Source organism: Hemiscyllium ocellatum, chromosome 2 (assembly GCF_020745735.1).
Source record: "Hemiscyllium ocellatum isolate sHemOce1 chromosome 2, sHemOce1.pat.X.cur, whole genome shotgun sequence".
Taxonomy (NCBI): Eukaryota; Metazoa; Chordata; class Chondrichthyes; order Orectolobiformes; family Hemiscylliidae; genus Hemiscyllium; species Hemiscyllium ocellatum.
In genome coordinates, this window is record NC_083402.1 from 142,549,684 (window position 1) to 142,573,770 (window position 24,087).

Consider the following 24,087-nt stretch of genomic DNA (forward strand, 5'->3'; position numbering starts at 1 on the left):
GCTATTTTAAAAGGAAATTTCACTATCTACATAGCTCAAGACATGACTAAGCAATATTATTCCTGATGAAGGGCTTTTGCCCGAAACGTCGTTTTCCTGCTCCTCGGATACTGCCTGACCTGCTGTGCTTTTCCAGCACCACACTCTTGACTCTGATCTCCAGCATCTGCTATCCTCACTTTCGCCTGACTAAGCAACACTTCCTCAGAAAAAAAACAGTACTGCTCGAAAATAAGTGCACAAGCACAAATTCTTTTGAAAAAAAAATTTATTTTGTTCTCCAGATACAAAAGGTTGATGGAAAAGCTAATGCAAAAATTGGTTTAAGAGTGTAACATACTTGACCAAATTAAATATTGTGGTAAACCCAATATTGCAGTAAATTCTTCCTGGGATCAAGTCTAAAGTATTAAGTTCATACTTTTTATACATAATGTTTGCAAAAAGATTTACTTTAGGCTGGTGTCCCATGGATGTGCAGTACAATAGACGCTTACATACCAATTTATTTCTATTTTGGTTTGATTACAAAATAAAGTATTTAAACCTTATATATTATATTAACATGGTTTTTTTTTTGTAGTAACACAATCTGAAACTAATCTTTATTTACTAATTCATGGAGTGTTGAATCCTGTTTAAAAAACCCAACAGCTTTCACTGCTTTGTATATTGAGCCATTTGTCACACAAAATATTTGCAATGAGGAATGACTAGATGAATCACAGCAAAGATTCTCTTTAAAATTTAATGAAATTTTTTTTGGAAGTTGAGTTGTACCACAAAATTTAGCCACAACAATCAAGATGGATCAAGCAACTACATTAAATTAAAAAGGAACTCACAAAGTACCATGTTAAACTTTTTGAAGACTGTTGGAGCATTCCTTGGCTCGAATCAAGAATCTTGGGTTTCACCACGGGCACATCAAAATCAAAGTGAAATGAGAATTGAAAACACACATTGAACACCACATACATGAAATGAAGTAAGTTCACTTATTCCCTCTTTTCTCAAAAAAAAAATCTGTTTTTTCTGAACTGAATTGCACATCAAAAGTATACTAGCAAGGTAACATTTCAAGTAATGGACACAATGGCGTTTCTGAACCTCGTTATCACCGGAAAGTACACTTCTTGCTGCTGGAAGCAGTTTCAGAACCTTCAATAATTAAAAAAAAAGTACTAAACTTCATCCCATCTTTGGACTGAAAGTAACAGTTAAGGTCTCCTCAAAAAGACGCCATTGAAGCATGGTTTTACTGCAACATACTTGCTAAAGAAAGATCTACCTTTAAGAAATATAATTTCACTATCCAAAGGATGGACTGATAAATACACACCATTTACCAGAATAGGTAAAGATGGCAAAACAGATTTGGCAGTAAAGGGAGTGTTTCAAATAAATAATTAATCCCAAATTGAGAATTTTCTACAACATACAGAAAATTGGGAACAGAATAGTTTTCACAAACCCATTTCATCCTTTTAAAACAAAAAACAATTTAACTACATCTGATATGCCAAAACCTTTACACGAGTCATCAAAAATCTCGTTTAAAACCGTTTTTCACCGTCCTTCATCAGTTAGTTCTTGGAATCTTCAGGTGTATTTACCGTTCACAGAGTCTGCCCAGCTAAACAACAGGAGGGGGCGAACGTAGGCTGACATTCGGAAATGAAAGAAGAATTTCAGAATCAGAGAGGGCCACTGTGCGCATGACAGTTGTGATGCAACTGCACGTGCCGATGACTGGCATTGCATGTTAATATCTTTTAAAATAAGAAAAAAGGTGTCAAGTACTTTAAAAGGGTAAGCAGAATTACACCACAAAATCCCTTATTCCCTGTAAAAAGTTTGAATCAAATCTGGAAGAAAATTATTTTTTTTTTTAAAAATCTCTGCTTAATAACATGATTGTGCAGACAATATTTCCTCCAGCATCAGTACACATCTGATCGTTTGTGTCTGCCGATCACTAATTAAAACATAGCAAAGCTGGTAATGATTCTCAGAACAGTGCACAGTAATAGATTTTTAAAGCACTACAGTTCAATTACTAAGGCTAGAACATTGTGTAGTTACATAGTGTCCCTATGATTGCAGCTAGTTTACAAAGGAAACCAAAAATTGGAGATGAATTCACCGGACATCTGGTGGCCAATTCCTACTGCATTCATAAGCCTTGGTCACAAATGTGACCAGAGTGCTCAATGTTTGGTAGTGTTCCAAAGATCCAAGATATTTATCATGAATGTATTTTTTTTCAATAAATAGATAGATCAGTTACATACTAAGGCAGTGTTGCACATGCATCATTCACCATGTGGATGTGGACACCACAAAAGATACATACTACCGCTGAGATTCTCAAAGAGCAAATATCCAGGGGATGAGAGGTAAAAGGAGAAGATGAACCTCACTGGTCCAGCGCTTCCAGAACATTCCTCAGGCTGGTAAGGATCTGTTGAATCTCTTGGTATTTTCCCCCAGCAACACGGTCAGGGGAAGAGAAGCATGACTGGCTGGAAAAAAGCTGCAGGAAGTAGCTCTATAGGGCTAGTCATCGGTTGCATCGCTTAAAAAGTTCAAATCTCCAGCTCGTAGCTGGGGACCAGTGTCCTCATGATGTTCCTGAAGTTTCCAGGTAACTCTGTAGTTTTCGAACTGTGGTTTTATCCAGTGAGCAAAGGTCAAAGTCAAATGTCGTGTTTGTGATGTGAAAATGTCCCGTTTCTTCTATGAGGTTAACGATCTAAATAAAGACAGAGAAGCAACAAATTAGCTGATGTTAAATGCTGTTACTTATAACTCAACTGCAAATTCTAGTTTCAATTAAGTAGTGGTTAGTATTAATGACACCTCAGCATGTAAACACATTAACATTGGGGAAGGAATGATTCTTTGTAACTCCAGTGCTGCCCCAGGGCCATGATAGAAACCAAAAGTTTCTTTTGAAGTAGCCTTTCCTCATCATCTCTTTTCACTTCTTTAACTGATCTTTTTCTTCAGTTATATATTTGGACTATGTACTCCAACCTCACCCCAAAATCCCTGTTCAAAGTCGACCTTTACCAGACATTCATCAGCATCAGAGCTGAAAAATGTGTTACTGGAAAAGCGCAGCAGGTCAGGCAGCATCCAAGGAGCAGGAGAGTCAACGTTTCAGGCATAAGCCCTCCTTCAGCCCTGCAGAAGGGCTTATACCCAAAACGTCGATTCTCCTGCTCCTTTAATGCTGCCTGACCTGCTGAGTTTTTCCAGCAACACATTTTTCAGCTCTGACCTCCAGCATCTGCAGTCCTCACTTTCTCCTAATCCATCAGCATCAGCGGTACTATGTAAAAACAAGGACTGCAGATGCTGGAAACCAGATTCCAGTTTAGAGTGGTGCTGGAAAAGCACAGGTCAGGCAGCATCCAAGGAGCAGGGAAATCGACGTTTTGGGCAAAAGCCCTTCATCAGGAATACAGGCAGAGTGCCTGAAGGGTGGAGAGATAAATGAGAGGAGGATGAGGGTGGGGAGAGTACAATAGGTGGGTGGGGGTGAGGATGAAGGTGATAGGTCAGGAAGGAGGGTGGAGTGGATAGGTGGAAAAGATGATAGGCTGGTAGGACAGGTTATGGTGACAGTGCTGAACTGGAAGTTTGGAGCTGGGGTGAGGTGGGGGAAGGGGAAATGAGGAAACTGTTGAAGTCCACATTGATGCCCTGGGGTTGAAGAGGCGGAAGAGGAGGCGTTCTTCCTCCAGGCATTGGGTGGTGAGGGAGCAGCGGTGAAGGAGGCCCAGGACCTCAATGTTCTCGGCTGAGTGGAAGGGGAGTTGAAATGTTGGGCCACAGGGCGGTGTGGTTGATTGGTGCGGGTGTCCCGGAGATGTTCCCTAAAGCGCTCTGCTAGGAGGCGTCAGTCTCCCCAATGTAGAAGAGACCGCATTGGGAGCAACGGATACAATAAATGATATTGGTGGATGCGCAGGTAAAACTTTGATGGATGTGGAAGGCTCCTTTGGGGCCTTGGATAGAGGTGAGGGAGGAGGTGTGGGTGCAGATTTTGCAATTTCTGTGGTGGCAGAGGAGGGTATCAGAACAGGAGGGTGGGTTGTTGGGGGACATGGACTTGACCAGGTAGTCACGGAGGGAACGGTCTTTGCGGAAGGCGGAAAGGGGTGGGGAGGAAAGTATATCCCTGGTGGTGGGGTCCGTTTGGAGATGACGGAAATGTCGGCGGATGATTTGGTTTATGCGAAGGTTGGTAGGGTGGAAGGTGAGCACCAGGGGCATTCTGTCCTTGTTACGGTTGGAGGGATGGGGTCTGAGGGTGGAGGTATAGGATGTGGACGAGATGCGTTGGAGGGCATCTTTAACCATGTGGGAAGGGAAATTGCGGTCTCTAAAGAAGGAGGCCATCTGGTGTGTTCTGTGGTGGAACTGGTCCTCCTGGGAGCAGATACGGCAGAGGCGAGGGAATTGGGAATACGGGATGGCATTTTTGCAGGAGGTAGACTGGGAAGAGGTGTAATCCACGTAGCTGTGGGAGTTGGTGCGTGAGAAGAGAGGGTGAGGGAATCCAGTGAATTACTACTTCTTCTCAGTAATACTTTCTTTTCTCTGACATTTTGGATTTCAGTCTACAATGTTTGTATCTACAGCATTACAGAAACAGCTTTGATCATGCGGTTTATGAATTATCCAACCTCTTTTTCTCTCGGTTTGTTTTGGGAAAATCTAACTCTTCTGAAAATTACTCGTGGGAGGGTGGATGTCAGGAGGGGAATGAAGTGCGAAGTAAGACTCCCTCCTGGACACCGGATCCATGTGATATTTCAATTGGATTAGACGGATTAGTAGTGTGTTCTTCAGTTTCATAACAGACCTAGAGCCTTCAGAAAGGGATTAAACATCTGAAACTTTCTAATTTGCTGCTGTACTCAACACTTGAGAAAACAAAAGGAATACATTTCACAGATTGTTAAATCAAATGTTACTAGCAAGAAGCCCTTGAAATTCAAAACTGAAATTCTACTGTAAAGTCAAAGCTACACACTGAATTTAATACAATGCTACTGTCCACATTCAGCTGACTCTGTTGCAGGATATTGAGACTGTGCTGCACCCACACAACTCCCCTCACCTCCGTCCAAGGCTTCAAAGGATCCTTCCACATCTGACAGAAATTTACCTGTACCTCCACCAACGTCGACTGTATCTATTGCACCCAAAGTGGCCTCCTCTACGTCGGGGAGACAGGACGCAAACTTGCGGATCGTTTCAGAGAACATCTCTGGGACATTCGCACCAATCAACCCCTCCTCCCCATGGCTGAACATTTCAACTGCCCCTCCCACTCCGCCAAGGATATGCAGGTCCTGGGCCTCCTCCATCACCAAACCCTTACCACCCGATGCCTGGAGGAAGAACGCCTCATCTTCCACCTTGGGACCCTGCAATCACAAGGGATCAATGTGGATTTCGCCAGTTTCCTCATTTCCCCTCCCTCCACATTAACCCAGTCCCAAACCTCCTACTCGGCACCGCCCTTCTGACCAGTCCATCACCTTTCCTATCTATCCATTTCACCCTCCTCTCTGATCTATCATCTTTATCTACCTATTGCGCTTTCAGCTACCTTTTCCCTAGCCCCATCCCCACCCCATTTATCTCTCAGCCCACAAGCCTCATTCCTGATGAAGGGCTTATGACAGAAACGTCGATTCTCCTGCTCCTCGGATGCGGTCTACCTTTTGCAGCACACATGCTCAATGCAGGATATTGAGAGTAGCCAGTTTAACGCTGACAGTAGAATTTACAGCTAAAATAGTGTTGAGCTCCACAGACGTTTCTGGCACTATTTGTTTTATCGCACTGCATGAAAATGTTCCACAATTGGCAGCTTCCTCGTGCACTTACTTAGCTTCCTCTTAAATATGCTCATGCTATTTGCCACAATCACTCAATAACCACTCATTTACATGGAGTGCAGTGGAGGCCAGGACATTAAACGTCTTCAAGGCAGAGATTGATAAATTCTTGATCTCGCAAGGAATTACGGGCTATGGTGAGAGTGGCGCTGAAATGTCCATCAGCCACGATTGAATGGTAGAGTGGATTCGATGGGCTGCATGGCCTTACTTCCACTCCTATGTCTTATGGTCCTATAGATGCTAGCAAATTTCCACCACTGTAGAAGATGGAAATATTTGGGGCAATCCTTAGACCTTCAGAACAATTTTGAAGCAAATTCCTATGACGGTGTAAGTGTTAACTTTATAAATGGGGAACCAAGCTACAAATAGTTCATCAGGAAATCACAAGCATGACTGCACTCAATTTGCCATGCATCATCACTTCTGTCACCAGCCTGGTAAAATATACTCCAGCAAACAGTGGTGTCAGCCTGAAATATAAGATGGAGAGAGGAGAACACAAAAATCGGTTACCAAAAGGCTAACAGAGGATGACAGAAACAGAAATCGCTGGAGAAACTCAGCAGCTCTGGCAGTATCTGTTAACAGAGAAAGCAGGGTTTAATGTTTTGGATCCAGTGACCTTTCTTCAGAGAAAGGAGATTCCCGTGCTCCTAGAACAGAGGGAGAATGCACAAGAACAGCAATTCAGGAAGAGAACAGCAGACCTGCATAAGATTAGATTACTTACAGATTAGATTACTTAGTGTGGAAACAGGCCTTTCGGCCCAACAAGTCCACACCGACCCGCCGAAGCGCAACCCACCCATACCCCTACATTTACCCCTTACCTAACACTACGGGCAATTTAGCATGGCCAATTCACCTGACCCGCACATCTTTGGACTGTGGGAGGAAACCGGAGCACCCGGAGGAAACCCACGCAGACACGGGGAGAACGTGCAAACTCCACACAGTCAGTCGCCTGAGTCGGGAATTGAACCCGGGTCTCAGGCGCTGTGAGGCAGCAGTGCTAACCACTGTGCCACCATGCCGCCCACCCAGCAGTGGCAGAGAGTTCCTTCAACCTGTTTTAATCTGTCAGATGTCCAGGAAAATAGCTGATTGGTGACTATTTACAATCATGCAGCATGGAAACAGATCCTTTGGTCCAACTCATACATGCCAATCAGATATCCCAATCTGACCGAGTCCCATTTACCATCATTTGGCCCATATCCCTCCAAACCCTTCCTATTCAAAGTTACCCCTTGGGGTCCTTTCTAAATCTTTCCTCTCTCACTTTAAACCTATGCCCTCTAGTTTTGAACTGCCCCACCATAAGAAAAAAAGACCTTGGATATTCACCCTGTCCACAGCCCTCATGATTTTATAAACTTCTGTAAGTCACTCCCTCCCAACACCCCCCCCGCCCCCCCCAATCAGCATTTTTAAAAAAATTATTATTAGGTAGTCGCTCAGGTATTTTCCACAAATCCTTGATTCTTTAAGAATAAATGCCTTTCTCAGCTTTGTGACCCAGTACTGACAGCCCACTGTGGTAAAGCATTTCATAGATTCACTACACTTGGAGAAGACATTCCTCCTCAACTCTGTCTTAAAGGAGTGACCCCTTGTTCAGAGATAATGCCCTCGCATTAGACTCTCCTCTTTAGTGCCTTTTTTTGATTAGCCAACTGGCTGAAATCAGGAGAGATTACTACACCTTAAAAAGTACACCGCTAAGAAAAACACTATTTAACATGGAAATTCAATTACGGGCCAGTTCTGAGGAAGGGACACCAGGCCCGAAATGTTAACTGACTTCTCGTACAGATGCTGCCAGACCTGCTGAGCTTTTCCAGCTTCTTTTCCTACCTATCTTTGCGTCATCAGCAAATGTAGCTACCATACCTCTGACCCCTTCATTGATATCAATTTCAACTGTACCACAGATCCCTGAGACATACTATTCAGGACATCCTGCCAACCTGAAAAACATTTATCCTTCCTCTCTGTTTTCTGTTAACCAGCCAGTCTTTTATCCATGCAGTATCATGACGCCTACACCTTGAGATTTTACTTTCTGCAATAGTCTATAATATGGAACCTGAACAAATGCCTTCTGGAAATCTAATTGCAAAACATCCACTGGTTCCCCTTAATCTACAGCACCATGTTTTCAAAGCACTTCAATAAATTTGTTAAATATGATTTCCCGCTGACAAAACCATGCTGGCTATGCCTGACCACCTTGATCTTATCCAAGTACCCAGTCATAACATCTTTAATAATAACTTCTAACATTTCCCCAATGACAGATGATAAGATTGTCGTTTCGTACTTTGTCTCATTCCCTTTTTGAACAAAGGAGTTAAATTGGCTATTTTTCATTTCAAAGGAGCCTTTCTCCACATCTAATTTTTTTTTTGGAAAATTAAAAACAACAGATCAACAATTTCATTGGTTACCTGTTTTGTTTTAAGATCCTTGGATAAATCAGACAATCTAGAAAACTGAGGAGGATCTAGAGACTTGTCAAATTGCAATTCCCAACAATTTATTCAGTACTACCTCCCTGCTAATAGTAATCATCATTTGACGGTGCTGGTATTGGACTGGGGTGTACAAAGTTAAAAATCACACAACACCAGGTTATAGTCCAACAGGCTTAATTGGAAGCACTAGCTTTTGGAGCGACGCTCCTTCATCGTAATAGTAATGTTCTTGATTTTCCCGCTCTTTTTTATTTCCTGATTTATATCCGTTTCCAGGATGTTACTTGTATCCTCTGTGCTAAAGACCAGTGCTAAATCTGTTCAATTTGTCTGCCATCTCTTCATCCTCCACTATTAATTCCACAGACTGTTTCTCTATAGGACCAACACTTACTGTGCTAACTATTCTTTATGAAATATCGAAAGAAACTTTAGCTGTCTGTTTTTTTTACATTTTTGGCTAACCTGGTGTGATTTTTCCTTTCTTATTAATCTTTGTTTTTTTTAATATTCCATCTGATCTTCTGACGTGACACCTATGAACAATTATATGTCTCTAATTCTAGGACAACTTATTTGACAAATCAATGGGACTGAAGGCAGACAAGTTATTCAGACCTGATGGCCTGTAACCATGGGTTTTAAACAAAGTGGTGACAGAAAAATATACATTGAAATTTTCCAGAAATTCAGGAGGGTTCCAGTGGATTGGAAAACCAATGAAAGAACACCCTTGTTCAAGAACAGAGGGAGACAGAAAGAAGGAGACTACAGGCCAGTTAAACTAACATCTGTCATTAGATTAGATTAGATTAGACTTACAGTGTGGAAACAGGCCCTTCGGCCCAACAAGTCCACACCGACCCGCCGAAGCGAAACCCACCCATACCCCTACATTTACCCCTTACCTAACACTACGGGCAATTTAGCATGGCCAATTCGCCTGACCCGCACATCTTTGAACTGTGGGAGGAAACCGGAGCACCCGGAGGAAACCCACGCAGACACGGGGAGAACGTGCAAACTCCACACAGTCAGTCACCTGAGTCGGGAATTGAACCCGGGTCTCAGGTGCTGTGAGGCAGCAGTGCTAACCACTGTGCCACCGTGCCGCCCACTAATCTAGCCTAACAAATGCTAGATTCCATTATTAAAAAAAGACACAAGGATGTTTAGAAAAGATTAACGCAATGAAAAGAAAGATTAAAAATACTTTTGTGAAAGGCAACTCACATTTGACAAACTTGCTTAAGTTGTTTGAATTGATCAAGCAGTTTTAAGCAGTTGATCAAGGTGAACTTGTAGATGGCATGCATTTTGATTTCCAGAAAGCATTTAACATAGTGCCATGTGAAGAAGTTACCACACAAGACAGGAGCTGATACTAATGAGATATGTATTAGTATGGATTGAGGATTGGTTAACACACAGAAGACAGAATCGGAATTAATACACCTTTTTAAGATTGGAAAGTGGAGTGCTACAACAAACAGTCCTTGGACCTCAATTAGTTACCATCTACATGAATAACCTGGTGCAGACAGATCAGAATGTATCCACATTTGCTGATAATATAAACATTGTGGAAGAGTATGCTGTGATAAGGAGATAAGGAATCTGCAAAGAGTTAGATTGGTTGAGCAAGTGAGCAGAAGCTTGGTTGCTGGAGTTTAATGTAGAAAATGTGAAGTAGAAAGAATAAACAGGCAGACCATTATTTAAATGGAGGAAGACTCTAAAAAGTACACTATAGCGTGATCTTGTGCACAAAACAATTAATTACGCGCTGCAACTGCATGCTAAGTTTAAGACAGCAAATTGAATGTTGGTTTTATTGGGGTTAGAGTTTACAAATGGGAAAGTCTTGTTGTAACTATACAGATGTTTGTGGTGCTACAACTGGAGAACTGCTTTGGTCCCTGTGTTTACAAAATGTACTGGCATTGGAGGCAGTTCAAAAGAGATTCATTTGGCTCATTCTTGGGATAAAGGGATTTGATTGATCAAAACTGGCTAAACAGATTAGATGTTTATTTATTAGCATCTAAAAGAATAAGGGGCGATCCTGTTTATCCATAAACATTTTGTAGGGGACAGTACAGTGGCTCAGTCCTCACAGCACCAGGGACCTGGGTTCGATTCCACCTTATGGCAATTATCTGTATGTATTTTGCATGTTCTCCCATGTCTGCATGGATTTCCTCTGGGTGCTCTGGTTTCCGCCCACATATCCAAAGCTGTGCGGGTTAAGTGGATTGACCATGCTAACTTGTTCAGGGACACATAGGCTAGGTGGATTCGCCAGGGAAAATGCAGGGTTACAGGGATGGGGTAAAGTGGTGGGTCTGGGTGGAACACTTTTTTGAGGGTCAATGTGGACTGGGCCAGCTAAAGGGCCTGTTTCCACACTGTAGGGATTCTATGCCTATGTCTTACAGGGTAGATATTAAGTAGACAGTTCCACCCATTGGGGGAATCTCAAATTAGGGGAAATAATTACAGAATAGGGAGATACTCAAAGCTGAGGAGCAAAGCAATTTCTTCCCCCAGAGGATAGTGAATGCCTGAAAGTCTCGACTCAGGAAAGTTGTGGAGGCTAGATCAGTGGAAGTATTTAAAGAGGAGGTACATATATTTTTGAAATCTTGAGGTGTTGAGGGCTATGAGATGGTACAAAAGATGGCCCATCCTATTTCTTTTGATTTTTCTGAACCAATGATTATAACCAATGTCTTTTGGTGCTTGAACTCCCAATGCAGAGGAATAAGGTTTTAGATATCATCTATTGGGCTGTCCAATCGATATTGCTATCTATCCAGTAGGTAAATGCACCGTGTTTACTCGAAGTGTCGTAGCCAAAAGATTAAGGGTCTATTCCAATAAGGACGATATGGAGAAAACAATACAGTCAAAGTCTCTCCGACACGATTACAAAACAAATTTGCAAAATTGGAGAATTACACAGTGCTATTTACAAGTTGAATAAAGTATTGGTATTCAAGATTTGTATCTTCATCAACTATAAGATATCTCTCCTGCAATAATTTCCAGACAATGAGGCACACCAGGTTTAGAGTTGTGTTACCATGACGAAGTCTTCCACCGTTTCCTGCCCAGCTTTAATGGGTTCCAAGCCACTCACATTTGTAATACTAGGACCTTACTTTTACAAGAGGTGATCCTGCATTTATTTACATGATAGCAAAATGCAAAAGTGAAACAAAAGCATTCCCTTTATTGACTCCTTATTGATCCGAATACGACAGCAGTGTTTTTAACATGAAAGCCACTTGAATTCTGATTACAAACAAGTTACACAGAGGTGAAACAAGGCTCTGTCTGAAGGGCTGACACTCTTCATTTCACAGCCAATGAACACAGGAGACAACTGTGTAGATCACATTCACATATTAAATTGACTAAACTGATCTTATTAAGGAATAGTGTCACCATCGTAATAATACTGAATTCATAATGCAAAATCTGAACTAATACTCCAGAGGTACAAGTTAAAATTCCACCACGCACCAAGGACAAAGCCAGTCAACCTTCAGAGGTTGCAGTGGCAAGGCTCAGAGACCTTTAGCTTTGTTAAAATCCTCTTCAGATTCAAGTTGGGAGCACCATCTGGTCAGCACATAGGTGACATTTCCCTGCCACTGGGCAAGTACGAGATGCCTGTAGGTCTTCAGTTATTTAAAGACCTGCCAGACGAAGCACCATCTCCACCTCAAGCAGAGGATGACAATCCTACCACCTTGTATGTGAATGATTTTCCGAAAATGGACAGTTGACAGGGAGGTTCATCAATAGTTTGCAAACTGGATTGAAAGATGGACAAGTCTCAATAATATCAGGACGGAGTCTGCTGCAGAAGGTGTTCGCACATATTGCAGCTGTGACACGGTGCTATAGGTCCACACCCTTGACTATTCAGCTCTTAAGTTGTGACCAGCTGCCCCACTCACCCAGCACATTAAAAATGCAATGCAGGACCAAGAAGCTGAAGTTAGTTAACACTGAACACCATGTGGCTAAAACGCAATACAATCCACAGAGACTAACGACCTCCAAATAAACACCAAGAGTGGTAGTGTGGAAAAAAAATGATGCTAAGAGCCAGAGGATGCCCGAGAGACATGTGTTCTGTGTTAAAAGTGACCTAGCAGATGCAAATGAGCTTTAAAGTAAACTCCTGAAGGGTGGAAGTTCTGAGAGAGTTGGTACTAATGTACACACATGTGGGTGAGGCGGGTGTTTTGCCAAAGCCAACTTGCAAGGATGAAAGCTGGGGAAGACTGGTGTCCATGGAGTATGCAGGAGTGTTTGTGGTGAAGTCAGGGTTGGATGAGGACCTGGACAATCAATCAATCAGGTATTGGCTCCAACCTTCATGTTGGGAATTGGTGGTAACTGGCTTCTCTGCCAAGGAGAGGAGAATTGGAAGTGGCACACAAATCAGGTGCTGTGGGCTAACAATGAGATCTAAATGCATGGAAAGAAGGCAGTCACCACTTAATAGTGTGGGCCTCAAGTTGCAGTTTTCAAATCAAGGAAGAGAAAACATTGGGAATACTTTTCTTGATGCTGATGTTCTATTTCTGATGCATTTTCCCAACGTTTGCAGCATTGCTAATGGAGAGGAAATGTTCTGGCCCGAGTGTTGATGAAGTGGAGACTGCTATAAAAATACGTTTAGCTCACAGGTGCCCTTTAGAGAAGATAATTTGTCGGTCTTACTTTTGAGTACAGACCCACAGCCACATAGTTGACTTTGAGCTGACCTCTGAACCTCAATCTCATGTGATGAAAGTACAGATGATCATAATGTGAAAACCTGTGTTCTAAAGTGGACAGAACCATTTATAGTTCAAAATCTGATTTGAATTTTTTTTAAAAATTGCGCTTTAAAATGGAGGATCCTAGTCTTGGTATCATGTCGATTTGCTTGAAAAGTGTTACCTGGGGAAGAGTCTGATCTTTGTTGACACATGCACCCAAGTATGGATTTACAATCTTGGGGTCCATCTTGAGAGCAAATAACAAATGGAACCCAAGATGTCCTGTGACATGGGGACAGACAGAAGCAAGTTCTTAGAAAAGCAGAGTGTGTTGTTTCTTTTAGACAGAAGTTGGTCATTCAGAGTGAAAATGCTTCTCACAGTAGCAATACAGTTTAGCAGTCTTCAAAGTAATTCGAGCTACAAAAGAAAAGTCCCAAATGGTTTCATGCCAGTGACAGTAAAGCTTCAGGAACAGACAGCTAAGGAAGAGGAGATTTAGGAATTCATGTTAAGAAATCAGTCAAAATAAAACAAGCTGTGCTGGCAGTTTAAGGGTCTCAGGAAGAGACATTCATTAAAAGATAGAGCATCGAGTCAATGCAGAAAATTATCAAAAAGAATCCAAACACAGCCATGCCGACTGAAGGAGGAATTGGAGGCAAGGAGAGGCCTCACCAAGATTTGAATATCCCTTTGGCAGATCGCTCGTTAGATCTTTCCAATCAGAAAATGGCCCATTTATGCCCGTTCTTTTTTTCATGAATCAACCTTCTATCCATACCAATGTGCTCCCCCTATTTGATGTTGCACCCTAACAAATACCTTATGGGTCTCTGTCTAAATACAACCACAATACAAGAGCATGTTAGCTCACTAAAGAACTGCAATAAATTGGTTAAACATTATTTGTTTCATAAAACCATGCTGATTCTGCCCGATTGCCCTGAGTTGTTGATTTTCCCCCCTGAAGTACCCAGCTACAATATCTTTAAAAACATTTTCTAACATTTTTTTCTCAGATCGATCTTAAGCTAACTGGCTCTGGCCTGTAAGTTCCTGCTTTCTCTGTCTCTTCCATTTTGAAGGAAGGACTTACATTTGCTCTTTTCCAATCAAATGGATCCTTCCTCATATGTTGGAAATTTTGAAAATTGAAGCCAATACATAACATCTCACTGACTGATTCTAGGAAGAACCATCACCCCAGGAGATGAAGTCCATGAAGACCCAGAGATTTGTCAGCGCAGCAGCTCCAACTATCACTTTAGTGAATTTTCCAGAGTTTCCCCCCTCCTTTCCATTCCATGAATTCCACACATTTCTGGAATATTATTCATATCCTCTATATTTATGATTTAAGCAAAATATGCATCCAATTCATCCACCAGCTCTGAAATTTTCCACGAATTTGCCAGGCACACTTTTGCTTACTCTTTTGAAAAGATTTTCTATAGAAACTCTCACGAACTGCTTTTACAGTTCTAGTGAGCTTTCTCTTGCATTAAAATTTCTCAATGCTTAATAATCTATTGGACATCAGGCATATCTGACAACAGATACTGGCGATGTCACATCAAAGAATTGCCTGCATGCTAAATGAGAGAGAATATGAAGGCAAGTGGTATAAATTGGCTGAGGTGAATTGGGAAATACATTAAAAGGCAGTACTGTACATAAGCAATGGATAGTCTTTAAAATAATTATGAAATGATTTACAGCAACTAAGTTAAAAATCACATGACACTAGCTTATTGTCCAAATAAACCTTTTGGACTATAACCTGATGTCGTGTGATTTTTAACTTTGTCCGTCCTAGTCCAACACTGGCACTCCACATCTTTACAGTAACTATACGTTCTTTCAGGATAAAAAGAACTCAAAATGATCAGTTAATTGTGAAAGCAAACTCAGACAAACTAACATCTTGCATTCACTCAGGCAACATATTTGGTTTTAATATATGTCCAGCGAAAGCCTGAAGGTTCCCTTTTGAAACCAGTGGAGATTCATTTTGTTTCAGAACCAAACACTTCCTCACAAGGAGGTTTGCTCCTAAAATTGTTCCTGTGAGCAAACGGTTTAAAATTGTGAAGTACAGCATTTTCATTAAACGGTATCAGTATTTCAACTTAGCTTAAACAACAAGACTGGGGTTCATGTGGCAGTGTTCCTATCTCTGAGCTAAGAGGTCCAGGTTCAAGTCCCACTTGTTCCAGAGGCATGTAATGGCATCCCTGAACAGACTGATTAGTAAATATCTTTAAAAAGCAAGACTGCTAAAAATACGATTTATTTGATTTGAGGGCAACTTCTCTTTGTTGGTAGGCAGGATAGAACACATGCAAGTGGAACAGCACATATTTCAGTGTCAAAAGTGTGTAGTGCTGGAAAGCACAGGTCATGCAGCATCCGAGGAGCAGGAGAATCTAATCTAATCTAATCGTGTTGACTGCTTTAGTAATATGTCAATCTGGTCCAAAAGGGGAGGCCACTGAAGAACACTGCAGTAGACTGTGTGCCTGTTCCATTTGGTTCTATGAGCTTGACGGAATCAGAATGCCCTGTAATAACAGAAACATGCTGATTCAAAATTAAATCATCTATTTTTTGCCAGATATTAATCCCATGACCTGGGGGTCAACAACGGACTCTTCACTCTTTCGACTGGCTGTTTCTCCATTTGAGAAATTAGAATGACTGGTCAGTTCTTACATCTGACTACAGTGAAAGTGAACAATTTCAAACAGTTCAGACGCAATCAACATTTTACTGGTTGGGATAATCCCTGGCCACAGAGGTATTTAGCACAGAAACAGACCCTTCAGTCCAACTGATCCATGCCAACCAGATATCCTAACCTAATCTAGTCCCATTTGCCAGCACTTGGCCCATATCCTGCTCAACCCTTCCTGGTCATATCGCCATTCAGATGCCTTTCAAATGTTGTAATTGTAGCAGCCTCCACCACTTCCTCTGGCAGCTGATTTCATATGCACACCACCCTGTGTTAAAAAAAAGTTGTCCCTTGGGTCTCTTAAATCTTTCCCCTCTCACCGTAAATCCATGCCCTCTAGTTTTGGACTCTCCTTCCCTGTGGAAAAGACCTTGTCTATTTACCCAATCCATGGCACTCATGATTCTATAAACCTCTAAAGGTCACCCCTCAGCCTCCGATGCTCCAGGGAAAACAGCCCCAGCTTATTCAGCCTCTCCCTATAGCTCAAACCTGCCAACATTCATGCAAATCTTTTCTGAACCCTTTCAAGTTTCACAACATCCTTCCTATAACAGGAAGACCAGAATTGCATGCAGTATTCCAAAAGTGGCCTGACCAATGTCCTGTACAGCCACAACATGACCTTCCAACTCCAATACTCAATGCTCTGACCAATAAAGGAAAGCATACCAAATGTGTTCTTCACTAATCTATCTCCCTGCGACTCTACTTTCAAGGAGCTATGAATCTGCAATCCAAGGTCTCTCTGTTCAGCAACACTCCCTAGGATCTTACCATTAAGTGCATAAGTCCTGCTCTGATTTGCCTTTCCAAAATGCAGCATCTCACAGTCTTTCCCTTTCCAAATACATGTAAATCTGTCCCTCAGGACTCCCTCTAATAAACTTGCCCACCATTGATGTCAGACTCACCAGTCTGTAGCACCCTGGCTTTTCCTTACCACCTTTAATTAAACAGTGGCACCACGTTTGCCAACCTCCAGGTCTTCCGGCACCTCACCTGTGACTATCGATGATACAAATATCTCAGTAAGGGGGCCAGCAATCACTTCCCTAGCTTCTCTCAGAGTTCTTGGGTACATCTGAACAGGTCCTGGGGATTTATCCACTTATATGCATTTTAAGTTGTCCAGCACCACCTCCTCTATAAATATGGTCATTGTTCAAGATTTTTATTTCCCCACACTCTATATCTTCCATATCCTTCTCCACAGTAAACACTGTTGCAAAGTACTCATTTAGTATCTCCTCCATCTGAGGTGCCACACATGGGTGACCTTGCTGATCTCTTTAAGGGGCCCTATTCTCTCCTTAGTTACCCTTTTGTCCTTCATGTATTTGTCAAATCCCTTTGGATTCTGCTTAACCTTATTTGCCAAAGCTCTCTCATGTTCTCTGGGATTGCTTATAGATAGATTCCCAAGAATATCATCCCTAATTACAGCCATAATGTTATCCCTTTTATGCCCTCCTGATTTCCCTCTGAAGTATACTCCTACTACCCACATACTCTTGTAGGGAAATCATTCCATCTCTCTTGTCTATACCTGACATATGCTTCCTTTTTACTCTTGACCTAAACCTCAATTTCTTTCGTCATCCAGCATTCCCGACATGTACCAGCCTTCCCTTTCACCCTATCAAGAATATACTTTCTCTGGACTCTCGTTCTCTCATTTCTGAAGGCTTCCCATTTTCCAGTTGTCCCTTTACCTGCAAACATTTGCCCCCAATCAGCTTTTAAAAGTTCTTGCCTAATACCGGCAAACTTAGCCTTCCTCCAATTCAGATGTTTAATTTTTAAATCCAATCTATCTATTTCCATCACTACTTTAAACCTAACAAAATTAGGGTCGCTTGCCCCAAAGTACTCCCCCCACTGACACCTTTGTCACCTGCCCTGCCTTATTTCCCAAGAGTAGGTCAAGTTTTGAATCTTCTCTCGTAGGTACATCCACATACTGACTCAGAAAACGTTCCTACACATGCCTGAACAAATTCCTTTCCATCCAAGCCCTTAACTTTATGGCAGTTGCAGTCTATGTTTGGAAAGTTAAAATCCCAGCCCCTATTATAACCACCCTATTATTCTTCCAGATAACGGAGATGTCCTCACATATTCGCTTCTCAATTTCCTGCTGACTGTTCGGAGGTCTACAGTACAATCCCAATATAGTGATCATCCCTTCCTTATTTCTCAGTTCCATCCAAATAACTTCCCTGGACGTATTCCCAGGAACATCCTCCCTAAATACAGCCGTGATGTTATACCTAATCAAAAATGCCACTCACTACCTTGTCTTGCTCTCCATTTTGATCCTTCCTATAGGATCTATAGCGTGGGCCATTAAACTGTCAGTCCTGTCTATCCCTGAGCCACGTCTCTGTAATTGCTGTGATATCCCAGCCTCACGTTCCTTACCAGGTCTTGAGTTCAACTGCCTTACTTGCTGGGCCTCTAGCACGGAAACAAATACAGTATAATTTAATCAGTCTTAGCTCATTCTCTGCTTTGTTCCTGCCTGCCCTGTCTGTTTGACTTCCACCTTGTCCCAACTGTACCAGTCTTAGACTGTTCACTTTCCTCATTATCTCGTGGGGTCTCTCCCCCACCCCCCCCGCAACACCCTTAGGAATTTAAATCCTGCTGAGCAGCTCTGGCATATCTCCCTGCCAATGCAGCAGTCCCCTTCCAATTTCGGTGTCTGTCTTTCTTATACAGGTCACTTCTACCCCAGAAAGCATTCTAGGGATCCAAAAATAGGACTCCTTCTCCCCTGCACTAGCTAGTCAGCCACACATCCATCTGCTCTTACCCTTCCATTTCTACCCTCACAAGCTCATGGCACTGGGAGTAATCCAGGTATTACCACCGTCCAGGACCTACTTTTTAAACTCCTGCCTTACTTCCTATATTCTTTGCTGAAAATGTGTTGCTGGAAAAGCGCAACAGGTCAGACAGCATCCAAGGAACAGGAGATTCGACGTTTCGGGCATAAGCCCTTCTTCAGGATTCCTGAAGAATGGCTTATGCCTGGGGAAACACATTTTCAGCTCTGATCTCCACTTTCTCCTTCCTATATCTTTCCTCAGAATCGCATCCTTTTTACTTCCTATGTCATTAGTTTCAATGTGTACAACAACCTCTTGCTGTTCCTGCTCCATTTGAGAATATTCTGCACTCTCTCCAAAATATCTTTGGTCCTAGCTCCAGGGAAGCAAAGCACCATTCTGATGGCTCACTGTCAACTGCAACATAGCCTGTCTGTGCCTCCGACTAGACAGTCCCCTTTTACAATCAATTGCTTGGAACATGGCGTGCTCCTCATTACACTAGAGCTAGTCTCAGAATCAGAAACTTGGCTGTCAGTGCTACATTCCCCTGAGAGTCCATCAGCCCTACATTTTCCAAAACACAATACACGTTTGAAATGGGGATAGCCACAGGAGACTTCTGCACTACCTGCCTCCCTCACCTTCCTTTCTTGAAGAGGACTCATCTACCGACTGTATCTTCGTATATCCCCCTTCCTGCAATTGCAATCCATCACCCGTCTCCCCCAGTTTCTGTAAATTCTAACTGCCACTCCAACAGATCTATGCAATCCAGTAGGATTCACAACCAAAGACACTTCCTGCAGACATAATCACCAACACGGAAACTCTCCTTAGTCTCCCACATCCAACAGGAAGAGCACATCACTCTACTAAAGGCCATCTTTGCACCTTAATCTACAGACCCAAAAAATAGCACAGTCTCACTGCTCCAGGCTAGCTTAAAACCTATATTTTCATATTTTTAAAGTTTAATCAAGAGACAGAACTCAATAACAACACTGAATAAAAAAAAACATTCCATGCACTGTTGTAGATTACAAAAGAAAACCAGTCAGGTTACACGTCAAACACTATCCACTTAACTGCTCCCTTGTTGTGAGGTCCCACACACAGGTTTCTCCAAGGTCAGCTGTGAATTCTGCTGTTTGTTTATTTTTCTTAGAATGAACTCCAATGTCCAGAGATACTTGAAAATAGACAGCACAGTCAGCAGCTATGCAGGTTAAGCTGGGTCAGGCAGCAGTGCAGTTTCGCTCTCCTTCTGAATCACTTCCCATGTGGTCACTTGCCCTTTAATCGGTCTTCCTCCTTTTTGAAATGCTGTTGTTTTGATCATTCCCCCCCCACCAAAAAAATAAGGTGCAGAACAATGCAACAGCTTATACAACAGTAAATACTGCTTCTAGAATTTGAGGAGCTGAGCTCCAACAATGAAAATACACCAAAAAGGAGCTGTTTTTACAGCCACAATTTTGTCTGATCTTCCATTTGGATTATGATACTTAATCTTTCATTAGAATGATCTTGAGTTCACAGCCATGATACAGTGGAAACCATCAATCAGAAAAAGCCTCAACTTTAGTACACATTTTGGTGCCAGAACCTGCCATTCAGTAATAGAGTATCAAGTCAGAAACTTTGCTGCTCAAAATAAAATCATGAACAATTTGAAGAAATGAGTTGGTGTCATACTGAAGAAAGTGCTTATCCCTCCACCACCAAACTCCCCCAGGATACAGAAATGATGTGGAGCTGCTGGTGTTGGATTGGGGTGGACAAAGTCAGAAGTCACATGACACCAGGATATAGTCCAAAAGATTTATTTGAAATCACAAGCTTTTGAAGCACTGCTCCTTCATCAGATAATGTGATTTTATTGGTCAGAGCATTGAGTACAGGAGTTGGGAGGTCATGTTGCGGCTGACCAGGTCAATGTTAGGTCACTGTTGGAATATTGCGTGCAATTCTGGTCTCCTTCCTATCGGAAAGATGTTGCGAAACTTGAAAGGGTTCAGAAAAGATTTACAACAATGTTGCCAGGGTTGGAGGATTTGAGCTATAGGGAGAGGCTGAATAGGCTGGGGCTGTTTTCCCTGGAGCATCGGAGGCTGAGGGGTGACCTTATAGATGTTTACAAAATCATGAGGGGCATGGATAGGATAAATCAATAAGTTCTTTACCTTGGGGTGGAGGAGTCCAGAACTAGAGGGCATAGGTTTATGGTGAAAGGGGAAAGATATAAAAGAGACTGAAAGGGCAACGTTTTCACTCAGCGTGGTATGTGTATGGAATGAGCTGCCAGAGGAAGTGGTGGAGGCTGGTACAATTGCAACATTTAAGAGGCATTTGGATGGGTGTATGAATAGGAAGGGTTTGGAAGGATATGGGTCAGGTGCTGGCAGGTGAGACTAGATTGGGTTGGGATACCTGGACGGCATGGACAGGTTGGACTGACGGGTCTATTTTCATGCTGTACATCTCTGAGTCTATGTTGGACTATAACCTGATGTTGTGAGACTTCTGGCTTTTACTATATAGAGAAGTAGTACACAAAGAACATAGGTATGATGTTCAAGAACAGAAGGGAAACATGTAAAAATGGAGAAGGAATGTCAAGTGGTAAAAAATAACAACTGGGAAACTGGTAAGATGCTTGTGATCCTTATTAAACTCACAGGATTGTAAAATCTGGTGAGTTTCTCTTTTAGAATCAATCCTTAGGTGTGGAATAAAACCAGACAATATGTGTAATAGTTAAATATGTGTCTTAAAAGGAGTGTTACCTGTTGTAGTATGTGTCGTTCACGAAGTGTCATTAGTCGTCGATGAAGCTCAACCAACTCATCCAGATATGCCTGAGGACAAATATCCAATGAAGAATTATTATTTTGACACCTTTTTAGCATGCCCTAAATGTCAATATAAAATGCTGTTCAGGTACCCCAATGCATTTTGTCTCTCACCGGTTACACTCTTGAAGATTAAACATGTTGTCAAAAATCATACTTGGCATACAAAAAAAAAGTTTTATAAATCAGCTGCATGATCTCGGATGGTCCTTAATTTGGGATCTGCACAGATAAAACCAATTTCATATTTGAGATATTGTGCGCTTTTTGTCAAAATTCAACTGGAGAGATTCCATGTCTCTTATCGGGAAAAAACGTTTTTCTAATGTTTGCTTGATTTGCACATGTTCACATGTTTCAGAATCCTGCAAAACATCTCAAATCATTTTGCAATATTCCCAAACTACCTTGTGCTAACCTACATTATAGTTATCGACTAATTGAAATGATCACTCTTTGCACTACGTATTGTGGTTAAGGCAATTCACAATGAACGAACTAAAATCCAAACAGAAAATAAGTGAGGGTAATATTTTCCTCAACATACACTACTACTCACAAATTTGTCAGTTAATAAAAAGTATATCATAAAATTTACAGTGGAAGTCTTTCAGTAAGCTTTCCTTAAAAAAAACTAAGATTAATCCAGCATGGAATGCATAAAAACAAGAAAGTCAATGTTGAAAAGTAACATTGGACAGTGAGAATAATGATAAAGAGATTAATTTCAGTTGATATACTTTACTATTCAGAGGTTTCAAGACTGGCCCATGATTTCTAAAGGAAAAATCAACATTAAATTGGAACAATTTATTTTAGAAAATAGAAACAAAGCTGGAGTAGACACTTCGAACCTGCTCTGTCATTGAAGTTGATCACAACTGATCACCCAACTCCACACCCTGTAGCCATTTGCACCTCTTAGCCACAAGAACTATAACTCCTTTTTGAAGATATTCAATGCTTTGGCCTCAACCCATTTTCTGTGCAGAGAATTCACTACTGTTTGGGTAAAGAAATTTCTCATTTCAAAATGGCCTACCTTGTATTCCTAAATTGAGTGCAGGTATTGGCGTTCTCCATCATTGGGAACATCCTTCACATCACCTTCCAGATTCCGTGAATCATGTTCACATTGGGTATGCTGCTGGATGGTGAAAGGCATTTTATTTTATGCCATTTGGCATATGTGGGTGAGGGTAGGGGGGTGTGTAGAGGTGTGTGTGTGTGTTGAGGTGTGTGGATGTATGGAATGCGGAGTGTGGGGGGATGAGTATGGAGGGTGGGGGTGTGTGTGGGTGGGGAACTGTGGGGGGTGGATGAGTGTGGAGTGTGGGAGAGTGGAGGGTGGGTGAGTGTGGAGGGGGTGTGAGTGTGGAGTGGGTGGGGGAAGAATGTGAGAGTGGGAGGGGGTGAAGAGTGTGTGTGTGTGTGTGTGTGTGTGTGTGTGTGTGTGTGTGTGTGTGTGTGTGTGTGTGTGTAGTGTGTGCGCGGAGGTAGTGTGCGCGCGCATGTGTGTGTGTGTGTGGCGGGGGGCAGTGTGTGTGGTGAGTGTGTGTGTTGAGTCTGTGTGTGTGTTTTTTTACAATGGCTTAAGGAGTTTGGTCTGGCACAGTTGCACATCTTTAGTTCATAACTATTTATCTGTACTTACAAATTGTATTAAACAGTTCTTCTTGTTAGGTACAGAAACTTGGCCAGTGCTCTTTATCAACTGGACAGGACAGTGCAGTGAATTAAATATCTGATCCTCACATCTCTGGAGCAAGGTTCAGATAAAACCCGACATTTGAAACAGGATATAAAAAAAGTGTGTTTCTTCAGTGGTTGGACTGACACAAAGACTCTGGATTGTTTCACCTTGAAATGCATTTTCAAAATTCAACAAAAGCACAGGAAATGATGTCTTTTTGTACGTGGAGCAATGCAACTTTCTACTCAGAGCTTGAACTTGACCATCGAGACGAAGGAAAAGAGAAGACGACTTCCTTTCCCACATCAGTGAGAGTTATCAGAACAGGAGGTTAAGATTCCCTGCTAATTGTCAGAAATTATCTTGCGGTTTTTCGCTTGCAGGCCCCTTGTATGGGATGAAAACGTCCTCAAAAATACACACAATATGTTCATTAACTTCTGCAATCCCATTTTTTTTTATAAAAAGCCACTTAACATTACATTATCTAAACAAAGCATTCCCATTCGGATTGTTGATTGCTGCTTCACTCCAGCTGGTGCTTTGCAATTTTCAAACAGTATTTGAAAAGCAGGCTTGTTGTCGTTGAATGTACCAAAAATTGAACAGAATTTACAGAATAATTAAACTGAATTTATATCGCTTCACAAAACACGTGAGGTTAAGAAAGTTAATAAGTATTATTGTGAGCTGAAATAGCTAGCGACTCTTCTTTGTTCTGCGTTTTTACACCACACTACCAACTTGTTAGTCCACTTCTCAAATTAAAGCTCACTTTATAAT

At 41.8% G+C, this 24,087-nt stretch overlaps 1 protein-coding gene across 2 annotated transcripts in view; it reads right to left on the minus strand.

The window, feature by feature from the left end:
* Positions 1–347: 347 nt before the first annotated feature.
* The window catches only part of mllt3 (MLLT3 super elongation complex subunit), a 155,199-nt gene continuing 131,459 nt past the window's right edge, over positions 348–24,087 (minus strand). For both annotated transcript variants that reach the window (XM_060846639.1, XM_060846638.1), the window contains 2 exons: positions 21,546–21,617; positions 348–2,755 (listed from right to left, as the gene is read on the minus strand). In XM_060846639.1, the coding sequence (XP_060702622.1) occupies positions 2,624–2,755; positions 21,546–21,617 (204 nt within the window). In that variant the 3' untranslated portion in view covers positions 348–2,623. The remainder of the gene's footprint in view (positions 2,756–21,545; positions 21,618–24,087) is intronic.